We start from the raw sequence: 23,600 nt of genomic DNA, 5'->3' as shown, positions 1-23,600 counted from the left end.
TTTGTAGGATAACGAAAAGGTTTTTAAAATATTATCAGCAATAAAAAACTCCACATTGTTCCAAAAATTTTGGGTATATTGACAAGACCAGAATAAATGAGAGATTGTTTCAGTGGGGCATTCACAGAAAGAACATTTCAAATCAGTATCAACTTTAAATTTTTGTAGAAATACCTACTGTGGGATAAACTCTATGAATTAATTTATATGAGATTTCTTTAATCTTATTTGTAAGGAAAAATTTTTGAGGTAATTTCCAGACTTGGTTCCAATTTACATCATTAAAAAAGCTGTTCCAGTAAAAAATAATATAAGGCGTAGAAATAATCTCTCTTAAAAACAAGGATCTAATTTTATAATTGTTAGGCTTTAATCCAGAGAAACATATGGTGCCGATAGAGGTATGTTCAGGGCTAGGAGGACAGACAGAAAGTGAGGGTGTATATACACTACTTTTGAACAGCATCTGTACACCTGCAGGTATTGCCTTAGTAAGCATCTTGAATTCTTTCAATGTAATAGGTATTTTGTATCTTGAGATAAAGTCTGCAAATGTAAATAAATTCCCTTCATTATTAAATAACTGATTCACTAATAACAACCCATTACTAAACCAATTATTAAAAAATAAAGACTTATTTCTATTCAAAATATTGGCATTATTCCAAATAAGAAAGCTATGAGGGGAGAAGTTGTGTTTATAAATAAGACTCCAAGAAGTAAGAACTTGTTGATGAAATTTAGAAAGTTTGATTGGAAGTTTTTCAATTTTATAATTACACATCAATAGAAATTCTAAGCCACCTACACGAGAAAAGATAAACCGAGGAATTATATTCCAAATAGATGAAGAGTTTTTAAGGTATTGTCTTAACCAATTTATTTTAAAGTTACTATTTAGAGAGCTAAAATCAATAAAATTCAATCCTCCTTTATCATATGAATTCAGTATTACTGATTTTTTTATATAATGAATTTTATTTTTCCACAGGAATTTTGTTAACATACCGTCAATTAGTTTACAAGTGTGTTTGTCAACAGATATTGACTGAGCGACATATGATAATCGGGAGATGCCCTCCGCTTTGGTAAGCAGAACTCTGCCTTTGAGTGATAGATCTCTTAACAACCAATGGTTCAATACCTTACGTGTCTTTTCGATAATTGGTGTAAAATTTGAGGGGCATCTAGTTTTATCATCTTTGATTATTTTAATTCCCAAATAATTAACACTATCTCTTACAGGAATATTGCAAATTGAGGATTCCAGACAATTACCAACTGGGAGTAACTCACATTTGTTTATGTTAAGGCGAAGGCCTGAGGCTTTAGAAAAGGGCTCAAGAGTCTCTAATGCTATCGCAACCTGGGATGCATCCTTTAAAAACAAAACGGTGTCATCCGCTAACTGACTTATTACCACTTCAGTGTCATCAACAGTTATTCCTTTTACCGGGCTTTCTTTGATATGCAAATTTAGAAGTTCAGTAACTATCAGAAATAGGTATGGGGAGATTGGGCATCCCTGCCTGACTCCCCGATTCAAAGTAAATCTAGGAGAGGTACCACTACTAAGTTTGATAGAGCTATTGCAGTTAGTATAGAGCATTTTAATAGATCTGCAAAAGAAGTCACCAAATCCCACCTTGTGAAGGGTCTGTAACAAGAATTTATGTTCTAGGGAATCAAAGGCTTTGTAATAGTCTAAGAAGAGAATAAAATTATCTTTACAAAAAAATTCGGAATAATCTAGAAAGTCTAAGACCAGCCGTATATTATTAAAGATGTGCCTTTTTTGTAAGAACCCAGACTGACATTCATCAATTAAGTTATTTAGAGTACATTTTAATCGTTTTGATAAAACCAAAGCAATAATTTTATAATCGTTATTTAGCAAAGTAATTGGTCTCCAATTATCAATTAACAAGGGGTCTTTATTAGGTTTTGAAATTAACGTTATAAGTCCTTGACACAAAGTTGGAGGAAGCAAGGCTCTCTCTATACTCTCTTTGAAGACTTCAAGCAAAAAAGGGGATAAAAGTTTGCTAAAAGCTTTATAAAACTCGGCAGTTAGCCCGTCTGTTCCTGGAGACTTATTATTTTTCAACGAGTTAATTGCATCAGTAATTTCTTGTAAACTAAGAGGGGCTTCACATATATTGAATTCTTCATTATTAATTTGCTTAACATTATGTAATGACTCCAGAAACTCAGTAGCTGATTGTTGACAAAAGTTAGAAGCATACAAGTTACTATAAAATTCAGAACAAAAATGAGCAATAATTTTAGGGTCCTCTACAATATTACCTTTAATCCTCAATTTTTCAATGTGATTATTTTTAGCTTGCTGCCGTTCAAGTCTAAAAAAATAAGCCGAACTCTTTTCGCCCTCCTCAAGCCACTTCCTTCGAGACCTAACAAACGCTCCTTCAACCTTTTGTTTATAAATCTCTTCTAACTTAAGTTTCTGTGCAGTAAGTTCTGCTTTATCGACTTCTGATAATTCTTCTACCCTTTTGGAAACTAGAGTAGAAATTTTAAGTAAAATGTCATCCTCATTAGCTTTCCTCTTTTTAGCAAACTCACTACAGTATTTCCTAAAAAAAGAACCTACTTCAAATTTGAGCAGTTCCCAATTGCTACAATAATTTTCTTCAATCTTTGCTTTATTCCAGAAAGTCAATATAATTTTTTCTATGCCAGTGATTACTTCTTTATGTTGAAGTACTGAATTATTTAATTTCCAATATCCAGACTTTTGAACTAAATTTGCAGAAGAACTAAAGGGAATACTTATTGAGATAGCCTTGTGATCTGAAAATGGAGATGGTATTATATCAGTAACAATATTAACTAAATCCTTAGATGTAATCCAATAATCAATTCTTGACTGACTAGATAAAGAATTATTACTCCAAGTAAAACATTGTTGTGTTGGGTGAGATTTTCTCCATGTATCAATTAAAGAAAATTTCTCCATAAACGTAATTACATAATCAGGACTTAGCTTTCCAGCCTGAGGAGGCCATCTATCTAAGCTGTTGTCCAGAGCGACATTAAAATCACCTCCAAAGATCAGATAAGAGTTAGGATATATGGCTAACATATGAGTCACCCGTTCTCCTAATCTATCAAAAAATGCAGTATTTTCTCTTTGTGAGTTGAAACCATATACATTAATAAGGATACAGGTTGAGTTTAACGTTTCAAGGGCAAGTAAAATGTAGTGACCAGATTTATCACACTCAGAACTCAATATTTTTCCTTTAAAACGATTTTTCAAGATACAGACTCCAGCAGAGTGAGTAGTGCCGTGAGCGAACCATAAATCTAGTCCCCATTGTGACCTCCAGAAATTAACATCTTGAATATCCGAATGGCACTCTTGCATAAAACAAAAATCTGTATTAAAGCGCTTCAAATGCAAAAAAATAGCTTTCCTCTTAACAATGTTACGTAACCCTCTAACATTAAGAGAAACAATAGATAAAGACATAAACCAAAAAAATATAGAAAATAGAATGTTAATCCAGAAGATTCCTATAAAGAATTATAGCAAATCTTAAACAGTTAGAACAAGTAAATACCAGGATGAGAACAATCCCTTTTTGTGCAAAGAGAAAAAAAAATTATATATATATATATATACACACATTTTACCTTTTCTTTTCTTCTACGTTTTACGTATTATTACCTCTTTTATAAATTTACAAATAAAAAACATTTGAACTGGAGTCTCAGTCTCATTCAAGTCTTCAAACAATATAAGGAATATCCTCCCTATAGAACGGTGAGGTTTTTATTCCCCTTTGTCTTTATTTTTTAAATTGCCTCTTTTATGATATATATAAAAAAAAAACGTATGAACTGGGGACTCCATCTCATTCACGAAAAAAAGAGAGAATGAGGTAGAGTACCTCTGCACTGAAAGAGGCAATAAACATATATTTTCTTCCATTTATTCACCTTAAAACCAGTCGGGCATCCCTCGTAGTTTAAGTGGGTGGATGAATCTCAACTCCGTCTACAAAAGCACGTCCACCAACGAAGAAAGCTTTCTTGTTTTCCTTGCGTGCTTTTTCTACAGCAGGCCATAGTTTCAGTCTAGTTTCTCTGTCGGCGGGAGACAGGTCCTCGGAGATCCTCAGGTGGTTGTTCTTTAGAAAGTCTGCGTCTTTGGCAGCACGCCAGACAGCATCCCTGAAAAACCGTGATGTGAACTGAAATATAATTGCTCTAGGAGTGCTGCTTCCAGCTTTGAAACGACCGAGGCGATGAGCAACATCCACGACGTCGGGAAATTTGTCTTTATGCTGTGGCAAGAGACATTGACATATTTTGATGACCTCGTGACGAACATCCTCTCCATTTTTCTCTTGAATCCCCTGAATTCTTAAATTCCATCTACGGGAATAGCCCTCCAACAACGTTAGACGTTTTTCATGGTCCTCGGCAGACTTTTCAGCTTGCTTCAGTCGAGGTTTCATGGCATTGACGTCTGCGCAGATAAACTCGATCGTTTCCTTTAACTCTGAGATTTGTTTGGTGTTGACACTGACTTCTGCTTTCATTTCATTAATTACCTGAGAATTTTTTTCCACCAACTTCTCTAAAGTGTCTGATCTGACTTGGACCAGCCGAGAAAGGTCTGAGATCTGCGAGAGGATGACAGATGTATCTTTATCCACAATTCTGCGTTGTTTGGGGGCTGGTGATTCACAGGGAGTTTCGGGGAGACACGGAAATTCCTCTTCTGCCAGCATAATATCATCTGGATCATTACCCTGTTTAAGATAATCGTGCAAGTTGTCTTCAATTAAGTCGTTAGAAGAGATCTTCACAGAACTATCAGTCGCCTGCAAACAGCTGCTGTTTTTAGCCAGGTTAGCATGTGCAGTTGGTTCGGACTTTCCAGCTTTCTTTCCAGCACTTTTCCTTTTGTCTGAGCCACCCATTGTGGTCTTGGTGAATCACCGTAATATCAATGTGAGTTATCTTTCAAAATTTTCTTTGCAATAACGTTACGAAGGGTCTGTTAAATGATTAGGATTGCGAGCTCATCAAAACGCGTGCGTTCAAGGAGCCATCTTGCTTCTCCCCCCACGAGATGAGTCCTGTCCACCGGATTTGCAGCACCTGAATTCCTCAGCATTGCTGGTTATCTTGCCTGCCTGTGACACACACAGATTTTCTGATGCACACCCAGAGGTTTTTTCTGGCTACGGGTCACGCTTCTTGAATGCGATGAACAGTATCGTATGGTATAGTACGATTTAATCTATGCTTTGGATGTATATGTTCAGGACAAACGTAATAGCACTGCAATAAATTGGCTATATTAGGTTAAGGACCAACGCAATAGCACTGCTTATATGTTGGCATGTAACGTAATTGCGATTTGCAAAATAGTTTCCTCAGAACGTATTTCATGTGATAAAGGGTTGAATCGGACAGCATCACCATATCCAGAGAAAATAACATTCTGCTTTACAGATGTTATAACTTATTTGATGACATTATTGTTTGTATTATCATGTTTATTTTGTAAAAATGAATAAACACATTTAATGTTATTAATGCTTTGTCAATGTTAGAACTTTTCATTGCCATATCAAAACAAAAGTCACCTCAAATAATTTTAGTATGATTCTTACATTAAAAAATACCAGAGAAATATTAGATAGTTTAATATAACTTTCTGTAGAAAGGAATCTTGACTGGTGAAATTCCTCCCAATGGCCAAGTGCAACGTCTGTCACATGTGCTTCATAATACATCTCTAGTCGGTAGGTCAAAAGGTTGAATGCCTAGGTGTCTTTCTGTGTTTGCAACTTAAATTTTGTGTGGATGTATTTAGAGAAAAACAAACTCCGACACATTGTCATGGATGTGTAATATCCCTTTCAGTGCCTTTCTGAAAATAGGATATAAATCATAAATTTTTTTATGTATTATATAAAGCTTTAAACACGTGTTTCATCTTTACCCATTTACATTAAACTAAACTGAAAATAATAAACATCGTATACTTTCATCTTAATATAAATAACAAGTTTCAGTTCCATTGCTGTTTATTTATAAACATTTGGTATGCAAGCCAACACAGAGCATAAAAGTATACTTTCATTTTTTTTACAGATGGATCATAATAATACTACAGTCGGGTACTTTTGTAACTTTACATCCAATGTACAACACAAGTTGTTTAGACATGTGAGACTGTAAAAATATCAGCAGCAAAACTAATCTGCAACAATTCATTTTCACATGTTAAATACATCATAAAAATTAATCACACCAGCGAGAGATTTGGCTGAAGGTCATCAGTGTAGAAACAAACATCAGGATGTTTTTCTCCATCTGACAGGACTTCATTTGGGAAAAATCATTATCATATTCATTCAAAAATATTGGAGCGAGCATCCCTTTATTAAAATAAAGATTTTCATCTGTTCTGCATTCATTAAACTCTGTTTCAGAGGCTGCTACAAAATATCTATGGCATGCAAATGTAATTAAATAAGCGAAATATATGCTTCATGGACCAGCTAGTACTTTTTAAAGAGAACTGATTTTCTAACAATGTTTCTTCAAGGTTGCCTTTAACCTCATCTAATAAAAGATTATCATGGCTAACAATGTACAGTCTTGTTCAAAATAATAGCAGTACAATGTGACTAACCAGAATAATCAAGGTGGCAAACAAGTTACCAGTAGGTTCAGTAGATTCTCAGAAAACAAATGAGACCCAGCATTCATGATATGCACGCTCTTAAGGCTGTGCAATTGGGCAAGTAGTTGAATTAGTTGAAAGGGGTGTGTTCAAAAAAATAGCAGTGTGGCATTCAATCACTGAGGTCATCAATTTTGTGAAGAAACAGGTGTGAATCAGGTGGCCCCTATTTAAGGATGAAGCCAACACTTGTTGAACATGCATTTGAAAGCTGAGGAAAATGGGTCGTTCAAGACATTGTTCAGAAGAACAGCGTACTTTGATTAAAAAGTTGATTGGAGAGGGGAAAACCTATAAAGTGGTGCAAAAAATGATAGGCTGTTCAGCTAAAATGATCTCGAATGCCTTAAAATGGAGAGCAAAACCAGAGAGACGTGGAAGAAAACGGAAGACAACCATCAAAATGGATAGAAGAATAACCAGAATGGCAAAGGCTCAGCCAATGATCACCTCCAGGATGATCAAAGACAGTCTGGAGTTACCTGTACCTTGCACAGCCTTAAGAGCGTGCATATCATGAATGCTGGGTCTTGTTTGTTTTCTGAGAATCTACTAAACCTACTGGTAACTTGTTTGCCACGTAGCAATAAAAATATACTAAAAACCTTGATTATTCTGGTTAGTCACATTGTACTGCTATTATTTTGAACAAGACTGTATATATTACATGTATTTCCTAAAGTAATGTACTTTTAATCAGCTCTTAACTTTACAACAAAAATAATAGCCAACAGTGATAACAGAAATAGCTGCAGAGTAGCAGTTTAATTTATGCATGATTGGTGAAATGTTCAAATCCACAGATTTAAATAAAATAAGTTAATCAAAATGTCTCGATGATTGAGAGAAATCATGCAAATTAAACTAAAACACAGAGTACTGAAGGGTATATGTTAAGGTTTAGGTATTTATTTGGGTTAAAACAGCATCAGGTTTAACATTGTTAACATTGTGATTTACTACGTTAACTCCCAGAATTTTATACCAAGGTCAAGGGTTTGATATTGCATATGAAAAACATGTACATAAGTAACCCAAGTTAATCAGTTTGATCAAATAAAAAAGTAAAAAAAGCAAATTAAAACATCTGCTAAAGAAAAGTCTTCCATATTCAATTCAATTTTATTTATATACTGTAGCACTTTTCACAATTGTTTAATTATTTCAAAGCAGCTTTACATTAATAAACCTGACTCCCTAAACCCCTAGGAGAAAAACCCTATGAGCCAGACATAGCTGATTCTATAGAGCAGGGGTTCCCAACCTTTTTTGTGCCAGGGACCAGCATATTCATAAAAAAATTCCAGGGACCAGTTGTCAATTTGAATGCCTCTATTTTAAGATGCATCGTTTGAAACATATCACTGCGTAAAAACAGTAACAGCCTATCATTTAATTGCATATAATGATCTAGGTGGCAACACTTGTATGAATATACCAATCTTTTAAAACTTTCAGACCGGTTCACAAAATGTTTTGGATTAAATAACATTACATGTCATAGCATTTAAAAAAGACAATTATTATTATTATAAAAATATAATTTTGGGAATATTCAGGGAATATTTCAAGGCCCGGTCCTAACGGGTCCTCGGACCGGCACCGGTCCGGGGACCGGGGGTTGGGAATCACTGCTATAGAGGACATACTATATATTAGATAGTTTATTATACAACTTTAAAATATAAAAACATTAAGAATTAAAACATTTTTTTATGTGTTCAAGGATGAGACAGGATCTGCATCAGACATTCAGCCAGCGGTCTGTGGTCATGACGACTGAGGCTGAAATAAAACCTGAAGATGAGAAAGAAAGGAAATGTCAACATTTAATTTTTAGTCATCATATTTATAGTATATCTAGAACCTTAACCCTCATAAGCCCCTATTTTCCTGTATACGTTAGAGTTCCGTGGGGGTAAAAATGACCCCAGAGATTAAAAGCGTGATTACAAAAAATATATACATTTTTTATGATACAAATAATATATCATTTTTTATGTTTACTTCCAGTCTATACATTAATGCTGTGTTTTGGGAGATATGAAGTACTTTTGTACCTGTTTACCACTCAATTCCTCAACTATACCATTAGCTTGCCTGTAAAATATAACATTTTTATGAAAAATTCACATAAATTATGATCTAAATTTGATTAAGTTTGTTTTTAGATATTGATCTAGATGTTATGTGTTATGTGAGAAAAAAACACTTTTATACAGTTTAGGAAATAAATCATTTTAACCAGCAGATGCCCATAGAGACCCATTCATTTTACTGTGTGTGGCCATATAAACATTAGAAAGGACATTAAAAATAAATATTATTTCAAAAAGTAGAATTTTTTGTAGTTTTTGATGCATTTTGAAATGTGTGTTTTTACAAAATGCCACAGAAATTTGACTAAATGTAAGGGTGTTTGTCTGTGTGTGTGTGTGTGTGTGTCTGTCTGTGTGTGTGTGTGTCCGTGTGTGTGTGTTTGTGTGTGTGCCTGTGTGCTCGCGTGCGTGTTTGTGACTTTGTCTTTTTGTGTGTGTAAGTTTCACTGTGTCTTTGTGTGTGTGTGTGTGTGTGTGTGTGTGTGTGTGTGTGTGTGTGTGTGTGTGTGTGTGTGTGTGTATGTGTGTGGGCATGCACACACCTGTGTGAGCATTTTACATCTTTGTTTTGCATCTGTGGCTGTTTTTTGACAAATTCTGTAAAAAATACTCTCTGTGGCAGTCATACCTTTGTGTGTTTGTGTGTGATTGAGCATGTCTTTTCTATATTGCATTTGTGCTCCAGTACCAGGCCTACCTTTCTGTGTCAAAATGTTCAGATTTATTCTGGATGCATTGATTTTATTTGATGAATAACAAGAAAAATTTTTTTTTTTTTGCATTTCCCATTCATTTCAATTGGGGTCTTTTGGTGATTTTTTTTACACCTCTTTAGAACGACCGAATCAAGCCCAATTTTTTTATATGAATCTTGACAGATATTCTGGAAAAGTCACAAAATCTTATTCCACTGAGATGAAGGGAACCATGTTTTTTAACTAAATAAAAGTGGCTTGGGGTTAAGATTGACTTATTAGGGTTAAAGCCACAATATCAGTGGCGGCTCGTGACTGCTCATCCGAGGGGCGCTAATTCAAAGTAAGTGTTCGGAGTGTCATATGTGTTGCTTGCGTTTTTAAAATATTTGTTTGTTGCGTCATGTGAACCATGTGCATCACGTGTTTGTCAAAATAAGTGCCTGCTGCACACGCCTCAAAACTAACGTTCACAAAATACACCCAAGACACTCCTTTAACAGTAAACTTTGATTACGCTTGAGATTATGCGAGTATCTGGCAGAGGCAAGTGTCTCTTTTATCATAAACCCTTTAGACGCGTCTGCAGCAGGCACTTATTTTGACCATACATGTGATGCATCAAGAGCCTTCGGAAAAAAGAAGTCACCGGCCGCCAGTGCACAATATGTATGATTTTTGTAATAAAATATACAAAGATAAATGCAGTTGTGTACTTACATTATGCAGAAAGTGTGCAAAAATGTGTTACTCCTGAGAAATTGTGGCCCTTTTAATGTCTGTGCTATTCTCGCTTTATGGTTATAGAAACTAGAGAGACACAAGAGGACAAATGCAGAAGTGTTGGTTAAACAACATCTAACACACGGCTGTTAACTTATTCATTATAATGCCATAAAGTATTAATTTATTACCTTATTTATCCGTAAACATAATTAGCAAACTCCATATGTCTCAGGATGATGAAAACAACATCTCCAATCATTCCCCTCTCCTTCAGTCATTCAGCTTCATCCTTTTTATTTTCTGTGGTTAGTGCCCTGTAGTGATGAAAATGTACATTTAAAACAATCTTACTATACAACTAACTACACAAAATAAAAAGCATGTAATCTGCAAAATGTAGTTTCCTAATTGGTCTGTTACCTCATTTTGTATACGAGTAGCTCTTCTTCGTCAGACTCAGTTTTAAACCAGTCATGATCTAAGATCTGCTTGAGCGTCGGACGATCACTTGGATTCAGGGCCAGGCAACCACTTAACAGATCACAGATTTCTGTACAAGTTTTAGGAGAGAGCTGGTTAGTCATCATGACACACAAATGGCAATAATGATCATGGCATAAAGAGACGCTTTTGTTGTCATTTAATAATACTGCAAAAAAAGTCTGTCTGTCTATCATCTAAAGCAGGGGTGTCAAACTCAAGGCCCGCGGGCCAAATCCGGCCCGCCCCCTCATTTCATCTGGCCCGCGAGAGTTTACAAATTATGTTAATTATGTGGCCCGCAAGAGTTTACAGATTATTTTAATGTTATTATAAGTTTTATTTTTTGCAGGTTATTTCCTACATTGATTTTATTAGCAGCCACCAAAACTAATTTTTGTCCCGTCAAAGTCTTTTTGTAATGTAATTATAGTGATAATGTTGATGATTGCATGATAGAGAATGAGCAGTGCCCCGCACGCACGCACTACTAGAGTGGGCGTGTCTGAATGCGAACGCTGCAGCCTCCGGAAGTCGCATATCCAGGCTGCATACGTCATCAAGACTGTCTTGTTTCAGAATATTAACAATTATAAAGTAAAATATTATTCTTTGTTTATAGTAAATTGTTGTAATATGCGTATGACTTGCGAATGTAATGGTGAGTTAACTTGAATAAACCAGGCTTGATGACGCTGCATATGCGACCTCCGCAGGCTGCAGCCTTTGGAAACGGACAGTATCTGCTCGTTCTTTCTCTCCCTCTCTCGCGCACCCTCACGCGGATCCAGCGAGAAAATGTGTTCCGTCTCGTGTACAGAAATGTTTCGCGATGTCCAGCTGGGATTAGTTTACAACGCGTCTATTCCCGCTAAATACGCGAACTAATGACTCATCTGAACCGATTACGTTTAATAAACGATTGAAACTATTGATCTGTAGCCTACAACACTGAACTCATGAGACGTCAGTCAATCAGTCAGACACTCAAAGCCAGGTACAAAATCACAGCTTTTTTGTAAAGAGGGCAAGAAATGACAAGCCAGAGTATATGTGTCTAATAAATGCATAGGCCTATTGTGGTGGAGATTGTAAAACTCTTTATTAGTATCTTAAAATGCCACTCATTTTCTTACCTGCACAATGAAGGATAACAGAACATTTTGAGTGCACTCACATACATACTACATGTGTTTTTGTTACCACAATTATTTTTTAAATAATCTATTCTGTACTCTATACACTTTGTCATTATTTGCCTGGGCTTCTAAGCTAGATATTAATTGAGGTATTTAAAAAAAACAATAGTAAGCAAATGCAGAGAAAACTATGCAATGTACAGTAATAAAAGAGTTGATACATTCATATAGTCATTCAAATACAACCGGCCCTTTGAGATTAACCGTAATGCTGATGTGGCCCGGGATGAAATTGAGTTTGACACCCCTGATCTAAAGGGACCCTGGTCACAGACAGACAGTACCTCAGGTTAAGATGATGGCACAGTGATGTAATAAATTGGCGAGCCACTAAATGACTGTTTAGCTAAACACAATCAAACTAACATCTTGCCAGACAGACCGTATCCTCTGATAATATTTATTGTGGACTTGATCAGAGGCTTTGTGTGTGCATGTTGATCAGTCATTTTCACTCACCCTTTGATAAATCCTTTTCAATTGTCTTCAGATTCCTGGAATTCAATTCGTATAAAGCACTGGGGAAAGATGCAAGCACCATGAAGTACAGCACAGAACCTAAGGCCCAGACGTTTGCTGGCACGGCGTGGAATTTCTCAACCATGTAGATCTCAGGCGGGGTGCAACATCGAGCTCCTGTACACAAAACATCATGTTGAGTCATTTTGTAAAAGAAACAGCAGGTTTCAATACTCCTCTATATGACAAAAAATTCAGCTCACCCATAAAGTCACGGGAATCATATGCCTCATGCGTCAGATAATGTCCAACCCCAAAGTCAATTAACTTCAGGCTCATTGTTGATTGCTGCACCAAGAAGTTTCCGGGATGGATGTCAGTATGGAAAACTCCACAATCCAGACAGTGTTGCACTGCCAGTACCGCCTGACGCATGAGATGTCTTGCTGTATTTTCACTTAGTCTTCCATGATTTATAACAAAATGCAACAAGGATTCGCTGTGCAGTGGGTACTCCAACACGAGCGTGCAAAAGTATTTAGTCTCGTACCAGTCATACATCTGTATGACATTGGTGCATGAGGGCGCATCTCCTAACTTAAGCATCAGCGCCACTTCTGTAATAAGTGGTTTGGGGGATCCAGGCTGGAGAAAAAATGGTCAACAAATTACAATTAGATAAAACAAATATCTTGTATTGGTGCGTAATCGCTATACTGTCTATTTTCTGTTTAGTTCACTTCATCAAATTTTATGACAACTTACAATCTGAAGAGTCCTTTCATTCTTTCGTTTGCTTATTTGCTTGATGGCAACCTGTAAAGAGAAAAACAACAAAAGTTAATTTCTCTTGAGCTGACTGAAGCGGCTCACCTGACACTGCACACATAACTTTAAGGTTTGAGAATCTACAAACTTTAAAACATGGTTTAGATCAAGTGGACATACAAATTTCAGCAAACATTGTGTTTGATATAAATACGAGTGCATTACCTCACTGCCATCCGATTTACGGATCCCTTTGTACACTTTGCCCCAGCCACCGGACCCAAGCACTTCATCCTTCAAGAGTTGATATTTACAATATAAAGGCTCTGAAAAACACACAGAAAAATGATGAGGTGACAGTACATGTTAACACTCATATACTCACAGATGAAAGGTACAGCATACATTTCCAGGTACAGAAGAATATGTTGAAGAAACCATTTCACATATTGGTGCAACCCACCATAGGAGTAATGAAGTCAGTACACTCACCTTTAGGCACTGAGGGATCAGCTGGTTTCTTCTCGCTTGACGGTTCAGAAGCTTGTTGAACAACATTTATAACTTTTGGCCTGACAACTTTATCATCTTCTGGCGAGGGATGTCTTGGATTTTCAAAAGCTTTTGGGCTGACAACTTTATCATCTTCTGGCAAGGGAATTTCAAGGGCTTTTGCCCCAGGATCTCCTTCTTCTTTTGGTCCAGGAATTTTAGTTATTTTTGCTTTAAAAAACCAAGGAAGTCTGAGATTTCTAAAAGCTTTTGGCCTGGGATTTTTACCACCTTTTGCCTCAGGATTTCCATCATCTTTTGACCCAGGATTTTTAGCTTTATTTGGGTCGGGATTTCCGCCACCTTTTAACCCAATATTCTCTGGAATGGCACCTATCTTCTGTAGCCTCCCATTAGCTGCAGTGATGCCACCAAAACTGGCCAGATCAGCACCATCCATGGCATCAGGAATAGCTGCATCTGCATCTTTTTTCACTTTACTCTTCCCTTTTTTTCTCCAAGGGTTGTGAAATGAGCGGCTCTTTGATGCCTTTTGTTTGTGTTTCTTTAAGCCAACACTCTTCGATTGACAATCTGCCAGATCAACAACTTCCCTGGCATCAGGGATAGCTGTATCGGCCTCAATCTGTGAAGTCGGCATTGACTCCACTTTGCCCCTCCGGAAGCATCCAAGGAAGCGTTGCTTCAATGTCTTGCGTTTATCCGGACGAATCTTTGGTTTTGATTGGGGGCAGGCCAGATCAGGAACATCCATGCCAACAGGAATATCTGAAATGGCCTTGGGCTGTTGAGTTGGCACAACAGTCACTTTTTCTCCCTGGAGGTTAGATTTGCGGCTCTTTGAAGCCTTTTGTTTCTGTTTCTTCGGACCAACATTTGTCTTTGACTGTGATGCAAGATCAACAACTTCCCTAACATCAGGGATAGCTGGATCCGCTTTAAGCTGTGGAGTCGGCACTGACTCCACCTTGCCCCTCCAGAGACAGTCAAAGAATGCCATTCGTTTGTCCGGTTTGATCTTAGTGTTTAATTCAGAGCTGGCCAGAACAGCATCATCCTTTAGATTAGGATTTGCTGAATCAGCATTAAGCTGTGAGGAAGACCAGAGGTGGGTCAGACAGACAGACAGACAGACAGACAGATAAATGTTTCCAGCCATGTTTAGAAGCCATGTTTCCATCCAAGGCTTTTTAGCAAAAAATGCTTTAGTGCATAAACGCAATGTCAATACCTCAAAAAAAAAATTTTTGGAAACACTTTGAGGCTGTTTACACTTGGCATTAACATGCGTTTTCGTTGATCGGATCACAAGTGGACGACGTTAATGCCAGGTAAACGTTTTGAACGCGTCCACTTTCGACCACTTTCAACCACATCCAGAGGTAGTCGAAACCACTTTCGATCGGATCGCTTTGGAGTTGCGGAACGCAAATGTGGTTGAATGTGTTCGAACAGCCACACGCGACCGCCTTCTCTCCGCTCATTTATCTAATCTGAGGTATTAATCACAAGTTTTACGTCTTTTCTGACTTCTGGCGTGAACATACGGTGAACAGCGCTATTTTTAGCCTTTCATTGATAAAACTACTGCGGGTGTTCTCTGTAGTTTTGTTTTGAAAGCGTGAAAGTTGCGCGATCCTATTTCATTAATTGCGCTGAAAATTCAGAGAAAGCTCTAACATACACACGTACAAAACACTGTGCAGCATGTATACTTGCTAAGCAAGCAGCGGACTCCGACATAATATTAGTTTGCGTCCATATAAACTCATCATTACTCCCGCTCGCGTTTGAATGACAGCAGAGAGACTCGCCCACCGTCTCACAGACCACCCCCTCACAATATTCACAGACAGATGCGGTCGAAAGTGGACAAAAGAGACGGATTTAAATACCAGGTGTAAACGTAATGTGTCTCTCTCGTCCACTTGTGATCCGATCGATGAAAACACATCTTAAAACCAAGTGTAAACAGCCCCTTTGTCAAATAATAGCTTTAACGCAAATAAATGTGATGTCACATGATAGATCTTCATCACACGCAACCTCTGAAGGGCATGACAGAAAACAATAGGCGCTCTTATTGCAGCCTGAGACTTTCTGTTTTGATTTGCAGAGTCGATCCTCCCTATACACAGAGGCAAGCTGCACTGAACTTAAACTTAAACCGCTCTCACTTCATAAAAATATTAAATTTTTTCTCCTCATAATCGGGTCCCTTTGGTGAAAGCAAATTTATTTTAAATTACCAGAAATGTTTGAGATTTGTACGGTCCAGTGCGCTAATAGGATTCTACAGGACCCTTTACATGTCTTGCACTCAGAATATACATTGATGAACTCTGGCCGGAGATATAGGGTCCCATTGTGCAGGCATAATCGATACAAACATTCATTTGTCCCACTGTCAGTCAAATTGATTAATAAGCAACTGCAATAGAATGGGTTCTTAGGAATTAATGAGTTTATGTAATGAGTATAGCCACATATGCTGGTTGATAATATGTGAACCACCGGGTTCTTACCAGGAATATAGCTACAGGCCGGTTGTTAACCTGTGTGTGAACTGGAAGCTTTTGCTATGACGCCAAACTATGCAGTTGCTGGTACAACTGGCTTCTTTCTTTTACCTATTTTGTTTTTAGATAATTTATTGTTATATTGTGATGTCTGTTTGTTATTGTGTTGTGAGTACGCTGCAGCGGTTCTCTTGTCTGAGACAAATTTCTCCCAAGGGAGACAATAAAAAACTACCTACCTAAATTACCGAGACCACAAACATCAGACTCGACCTGGCTAAGCTTTCATTGTAAGAGCATTAGAGAAATTAGGTAGATTATTTGCTCATGGTGAGATTTTTTGCAATACAATTTAGGTGACAATTCGCTTTCATCATTCGTGACATCACCACAGACACCATTTTAGCTCCATTTGAATAGAAAACCTTTTTTACGCATTTTCACTTGGTCAATAACAAAACCTGGATGGAAACATGTTTATAAATGGACAGATAGTTGTAGTAAATGTAATGATGTAACAAACCTCTGAAGGAATCAGTGTTTCAACTTTATCATTATTCAGGAATGGGTGCTTTACATTCTCCCATGCCTTCTTTAATGATTTAAAGAATGTATTCTTGCATTTTTCTACACCAAAAAACAAAAACAAATGATAAACTATTAGAAAATTCATTATGACAAAAGAAAATGACAAAGAAACGTTGTCAGTAATAATACTTAATAAACACATTTAACAAACTGTCCACCCAGATACTATTTTATCAAACATGTATATGTAATTTAGTATCTAATTCTTTATAATAAATTCCTAAAAATACAGCAATGATTATTGCATTAATAATGCTGTTAAAATATGAGTTTAAAACACACTAGAAAAATGGTCTAAACTTAATTTCTTATTGTAAGATGCTTTATTTTACTGAGTTTAATGTAATAAGATATCAGTATCTGCAAGGGCCAACAAAACTATTGAGGAACAAACATGATACAGATTTAAAGATTGTCAAGAACACAAAATTTCCATCTGACCTGTGGGGCTGTTCGCCTCCTCAAATGCAGGAGTAAACTCCTTTACTCCTCCTCGTGGATGTGAACTCCCGGCATGTCTGTCTAACAAATGTCCGTTGTTTGGGACATTGTCAGGGACGGCACTCGGAAGCACAAAATCCATTCCACCATCATCACATTTCCATCCCAACACTGCAATTCAATAAATAATGTTATGAAATGAATGCTTTAACTGAAGTGATCAATATGTGTCTAAAACTTGTCACTTATTTAAATGTATTATTTATTCAACTGTAGAAAATAAATACCACATTTGCAATCATGCTGATATATATAAGACCTCATACGGTGGCAATTCTTATTTTTAATTTGGGGACAATTTATGTTAATGTCTTGTTATGAAGCTGTTGTCAGGGCATTTTAGATACATGTATTTAAAATCTGATTTTTAGTTAAGTACTTTTGCATTTTCAAAATACAGAAAATATCTTCGACAGCAGAAACGATAAACATCACACAGTAACATACAGGGATGCAAACAATGACATGATGTTGTGTATTGTGTTATTGTAAATCAGATGAGACAATAACATTAACAAAGCTGTTTTAGCATACTAAACATAAGATAAAGCGAAAATGGTAAAAAATAGCAAAACATTTTAGAAACCAATAAATAAAACGACAAAAAAGATGCACCGTTTAGGTGAATGGGAAGGACTGGCTTATCATATGCACGCCAAAGTGGAATTTGGCATATGTATTGCACGAGTTTTACACTTCGTGCTATTTATACGCATCTTCAGGAGACTGGGCTGGTGTAGCTAATAATTTCATATAGACTAATAAATAAATAACGATTGGGGCGGTTTCCTGGACAGGGATTAGACTAGTCTGAGATTTAAATTAATTTAAAAGCTGTCCAAACTGATAAGAACTTGCACTGACATATCTTAAAATACATAAGTGCCCTTTGTTTTGCCTATAAATGCACACAAGTAATGTTTTTAGTAAGGCATGTTTGTTAAAACTAGTTATTTTCCTAAATAAATTAAGGCCTAGTCCTAGTTTAAGACAATCTTTTCCCGGGAAACCACCCCATAATGTGCGTGAACTTAGGGACCATCTTTAATGTAATAACGTTAACGTTTCTATTTTCAATTGTATTTGACAGTTTATATTAATAAAAAAACTAAAAGTGTACATTATAGCTGAAAACCATATGAACACAGTTGGGTTTGTAACTGTTTGTTGACTAAAAGTCATTTCATTTAAATGCTATAAAAAGTAGAAACGTGTATATTAAGGAGTAACTTTACAGACGGTCCCTAAATTCACCACTATCAATTTCCCAGCTACATACTGACGAATCAATTTCATCTTAAGCGAATCCCTGATCCAAGTAAAAAGTAATTTGTTCATCCCCTTATTTACCAAAATATACCTCTGCTGTCTTCAAACAATACAACCCGTTCATATATATATATATATATATATATATATATATATATATATATATATATATATATATATATATATATATATATATATACAAACAATAAAACTTTTGTTAACTTGAGATAACGAGAAATTAAATTGTGATCATGAGAAAACAAGCAAGCCAAAATAAAAATAGTACAACCTCGGCTTCCGTAAATGAACAAAACATTTGCAGTCTGAATAACAACAGTCGTATGCACTGCTAAGTATTTATTATGTTATACATCACTTATGAAAATTAAACATGGTTTTACTACAGTTACATCTAACAAAACATGGTTTACGGTACTGTAGTAAAACCATTGTTACCACAACATAACCATGGTTTTCTTTTGCTAATAGTACTCAATACACCAATAAACATGGTTACTACACTTTTTTCGTGAGGGATATTAAAAAACAAGGCCTCATACGGCGTAATTCTTATCTTAAATTGCGGGGATGTATTATTAATTTTGGTCGCTTTTTAATTAATGGAGTCAGAATTTGTCTGCGTATTCTGCCGGTCAAGAAAAACGGCGGGTGAAATGTCAAGTTCACGAGCACCACCTGGTGTGTCTACATGTACACGTGCATTAACAACACAATAACTGTATGTAAACTTATCAACAGACTTTTTGATTTAACTTGCATCTTACCTCTTTGGCGTTTCGCCTCAGTACGTGTTGGATAAACATCCACCATCTCCTCCTCATCATCCTCCTCTCCTCCACATGGATTTAAACCACCGGCAGCGCGCCCGAATTTTGACGAAAGTCCGATATCAAGGACATAGTCAAAGTTCGGCACAGCATTCGGCAAAAAAAAATCCATGTTCTCGACATCTGTTCTTTCCGGTGTTACAGGACGAAACATGATGTCAGAAAATAACTGCAGACTTAACTGTGCTTAGACTCGGTTCACAGAGGGTTGAAATCTAAGTAAACTGTCCTCCGTACACAGTGCGTCAAGCAGTTTAAAGTTGCGAACTTTTTGAAAGTCTGCAAATTCACTTGGTAATCTGTACAGTAGCGTTCAGATCAGTCAAATGATACCGGTTTCTTCTGGTTCAGCATTTTATAGGCACCGAGTGTGATGTCATAATGGTTCCATGACAACGACGCGTTCTACAGTATGGTTGTCATGGAGTTTAATGACTCTGTTCTGTTTACGGTTCAACTGTGATGAGTTTTTTATATATATATATTTGTATGTCCCTTGTGTTGTTTAAATAAAAAAATTTACAACTTTTGGACTTTTTATTGTAGATATATTTTACTACATTATACACCATTTACCATATATATGAATATCCCATCAAAACTCTTTAATATGTCTTACTTTATGCTTATTACTACTTTTTTAAAATGTATTTTACAGTATGTATAGATGCTATTTTGTATTAATATATTTAGACCTATTGTGTTATTCATTTACAACCACTAGATGGCACTATGTTAATTACCAGTAATGTTAAAAGAAAAAGAGTATTAGTCGAGCAAAACACAGACAAGCTCAGATTGTATGGAGATTTTATTTAAATCATCAAAAGCATCAGAGGTCATATATTTTAATGCATGATACATACAAAAGGTTTTTTCATTGCTCAAAATCCTTCACGCATATCAAATAGTTTAACACTGGCAGTCAGTCAAAAACAGACATTAAGTTAGATTATAATCCCTCATCCCTTACAGCAGTTAAAGCATCAACAGAGTTACATATTGCTGGGTTTACTGCAGGGTTAAATTCACTAAACACTATAATTCCCAAAAACATTAAAGGACATTTGACATGTTGACTCATGAAGAACCACCACAGAGACTAAAGGGTCATGGTGTTGGACAAAATACTGAATGAGATGAGAGGAAAAGATCTTAAAAAAAATTTCCACTACCAAAATAATTTTTTCTGCCCCAAACCAATTTTATGCAACAATCTCCTATTTTTGGTTAGATAAAATGAAGCCTAAATTAACCTCCTAAGACCGAGCTTTGGTTTGTCTTTTTTTTCAGATTTCTACCAGCTATTTTGGGGATCCAATAAATATAATAACCAAATATTTTTCTTTGAACATGAAGCAGTGTATTTGTCTATGTTTGTGTATAAGAGGTTCCAGTTACACAGAATTAAGTATTATGGTGCAAACAACAAAAACATTGATGTCCACATACGTGACATCCAGGTCTTGGAGGTTAAATGTGGCATAATACAACTATAAATATAGATAGACCTCATTAAAAAAATTTACCTTATTAAAGATATCAAGATTATATTTTTTACATTATAGATTTTATGTAGAAATCTCTCAAACTTGCTTCACTAATACTCTGAACTTTATTGAACTACATCTAAACACAGTTAAAGAATTATCTTCATTCACTGTTATATTTACCTTTAAGCTAAAGAAGACTGTACCATATACCATTAATCTATATAAAGCACTGTACCATACCACCAAAAATATGTTGAAGTCAAACTTTCTATTAATGCCATTCATTTTTATCACCACCAGGTGGCGACTGTAGATCAAACATGCAGTCACTGTTTCATTTCTCTGCAAAAGTTTGAGTAGAGATGAGCACGTGGACCTGTGTGATAATAATAAGAGATTATTCAAAGACATATCACAATGATGATAACTTTGGTATAGAGATGAACATTCCCTACTGAAAAACAGCTAAAACCAACCTAAGTTGACCTGGTCTCCCAGTTTGGTTTTAGCTGGTGTAGCAGGCTGGTTTTAGAGAGTTTTTAGAGTCCACTTTTAGCTGTTCAGATCGAAAAACCAGCTTTACCAGGCTGAAAGCTTAGAAGAGTGGTCTTAGCTGGTTTACGCTGGTGCTCCACGGCACGCCTGGCAAAGCTGCATACATCTGGTTTTACTGACTGGTCAAGTTAATGGATCAGTTGGTCTTCCCCCCTGACCAGCTAGAAAAGTGTCCAAACCCCCTTAAAATCCAGCCTGCTACACCAGCTCAAACCGCCCGGGAGACCAGTTAAAACCAGCCAGCCAGCTTAAGTCTGTTCGGCAGGGTTATGGATGTCTATTGTATATTTACTGTACCTGGGGCATAAGACAGTTAAACAATCTCAAAGTTACAGCATTAGCATTGAGTTGACAAAACCAAACCAACACTCTGAAAATTACACTCTAGTTATTTTTTTAAACCATAATGGGACCTGAATATTGGACAGACAAACGCTTTATCCTACTAGATAACTTATGCTTATGATGCTCAGCATTGCCGGTAATACTCATATTTTCCCCCGCATATCTTATTTTCTTGTTTTTAAATATTTAATGCATCAGATTCATATATATGCATTTACATAACATGATGTCATAGCAAAGTGAACCCATATAAAACTCGTGCCTTAACATTAGTCATCTTCACTGTTATTTTTATAATCAAAAACAATATGAAACAAAAAAAACTGTAAATACATGAACAACATAACAAAACAAACTTTTACAACTTACTGTATCTAAACAGCACCTTTACTAGTCGATGCATCTCTGGCTCTCACACTCTCAACAACAAAAAAGTAATCTGCAGTCAACGATTCACAATGGAGATGTTTATATCTAACCTCTGGAGAAAATCTGATCGTATCCAGGGGTTAAATTGGGATTTGTTATGTGGGGGGGCTCTGCGGGGAGGGGTACTTCAAGGGGTAACATGTTTAATACTGATGATAGCAAAGCCACTGGTGTGTTTCAATGACATTCTGGACCTCTATAGGATTTGATAAGTTTCAGCTTTAAAGCTGTGCCAGAGGTTGAACCAAAATATTTTAAAAAGAGCTTCTGAATTTTAAATGATGCAAATCTATGAGTTTGACACCCTATATCCATTTGTTGCACATGTCATTATGCACAACTGATCAAACTTTAAAGGAAGTTAAAAGAATCAACCTCCTTGAATAATTCTAGGCATAAGATAGGCTACCCCAAAAGACTCAATTAACAAGAAGAGGTAAAACACACAGTACTGTATCAGCAACATGTCTTAGAAATTAGCCATAGAGATTCCCTATGCTGGTCAGCAGCTAAAACAATCATATAGTTAGGTTTGACTTGTGTAATCAAAATACATTATTTTATTCAACTATACAATAGTTATATCCAGTGTTATCCTTAACATAATGTAATTAGATGAGTGACATACATACTTTAATCCTTTACACGTTTCTAGTCTTCTATGAAGTTTTCTCGACGTGGGCACCATTCTTACCTCTCTCTCTCTCTGTGTCTCTCTCTGTCTCTCTCTCTCGTCAAATGATCCTGCGTGAGAGCGCGTTCTTGAAGTTCTGAGTGTTTTCGCTTGAGCTGCATAACTTGCGCGAAGACGCATTTAAAGGGAAAAGCGCGTGTTTTCGCGGCAATTGCGGCGCCCAATTCGCGTCATTTTCATCGCCCCGTGCGAGGACGCGCCTGGTTGCGTCTTTGCATTGACTTTATGTAATCTGCTCGCGCAAATCGTTGAACTTGCGTTGGTGAGTATGCATCATAATGAATGAAAACACATTATTCCCTTCGCGTCAGTGCACACGCACCAGCGCAGCGGGTACACCGGCAAGAGCAGAGCGAGACCTTCAGCATATGTGCCGGGGCTTAGCCCCGGACGGCCCCGGCCCAATTTAAACCCTGATCGTATCTTTAACTCTGAGCTAACGTTAGCCATAGCATTCACGCACGCACGCACGCACGCCTCCGTGTAGCGCCATAGACAGTAAAAAAAAGGTGCATTTTACAGACGCAAATTGAATCCCTGTAATCGTTTCATGATTGGTTACTACCCCATCAATCAAAACGTTGCTGAATAGGCATTGGCTGGTTTCATTTTGACTTCATCCAGTCAAAAACTAAGGTGTGCAAATGACAGCTCACTTAGCCAATGTACTTTTAAGTTCTCAAATCT

General features: G+C 36.5%; 2 protein-coding genes across 2 annotated transcripts; both read right to left on the bottom strand.

Moving 5' to 3' along the window:
- Positions 1-8,454: 8,454 nt before the first annotated feature.
- Positions 8,455-13,600, bottom strand: LOC141281310 (serine/threonine-protein kinase pim-2-like). Its single transcript, XM_073812834.1, has 7 exons — positions 13,565-13,600; positions 13,385-13,453; positions 13,157-13,207; positions 12,655-13,036; positions 12,392-12,568; positions 10,674-10,803; positions 8,455-8,530 (listed from the first exon to the last, which is right to left on the bottom strand). The coding sequence occupies exons 1-7, from the start codon at positions 13,598-13,600 to the stop codon at positions 8,455-8,457; spliced, it is 921 nt and encodes a 306-aa protein (XP_073668935.1).
- LOC141281309 (uncharacterized) lies at positions 12,433-19,509 on the bottom strand. Its single transcript, XM_073812833.1, has 5 exons — positions 19,335-19,509; positions 17,221-17,391; positions 16,715-16,818; positions 13,157-14,762; positions 12,433-13,036 (listed from the first exon to the last, which is right to left on the bottom strand). Exons 1-4 carry the CDS (start codon positions 19,507-19,509, stop codon positions 13,602-13,604), a joined length of 1,611 nt encoding a protein of 536 aa, XP_073668934.1. The 3' UTR covers positions 12,433-13,036; positions 13,157-13,601.
- Between the last annotated feature and the right edge of the window lie 4,091 nt (positions 19,510-23,600).

This window comes from Paramisgurnus dabryanus, chromosome 20, assembly GCF_030506205.2.
Source record: "Paramisgurnus dabryanus chromosome 20, PD_genome_1.1, whole genome shotgun sequence".
NCBI lineage: Eukaryota > Metazoa > Chordata > Actinopteri > Cypriniformes > Cobitidae > Paramisgurnus > Paramisgurnus dabryanus.
This window is presented reverse-complemented; position numbering and strand designations above follow the sequence as displayed.

What these genes read in the sequence shown, in the direction of transcription:
- LOC141281309 (XM_073812833.1), bottom strand. Translation starts at nt 19,509, where the DNA reads ATGGATTTTTTTTTGCCGAATGCTGTGCCGAACTTTGACTATGTCCTT. An exon ending in TGAGGCGAAACGCCAAAGAG is followed by an intron (nt 17,392 to 19,334) that starts GTAAGATGCAAG and finishes ATTGAATTGCAG; the next exon opens with TGTTGGGATGGAAATGTGAT. An exon ending in AAACACTGATTCCTTCAGAG is followed by an intron (nt 14,763 to 16,714) that starts GTTTGTTACATC and finishes TCTTCCTCACAG; the next exon opens with CTTAATGCTGATTCAGCAAA.
- LOC141281310 (XM_073812834.1), bottom strand. Translation starts at nt 13,600, where the DNA reads ATGGTTTCTTCAACATATTCTTCTGTACCTGGAAAT. An exon ending in ATTCTTCTGTACCTGGAAAT is followed by an intron (nt 13,454 to 13,564) that starts GTATGCTGTACC and finishes CAACTCTTGAAG; the next exon opens with GATGAAGTGCTTGGGTCCGG. An exon ending in TGAAAAGGATTTATCAAAGG is followed by an intron (nt 10,804 to 12,391) that starts GTGAGTGAAAAT and finishes AAACTTGTACAG; the next exon opens with AAATCTGTGATCTGTTAAGT.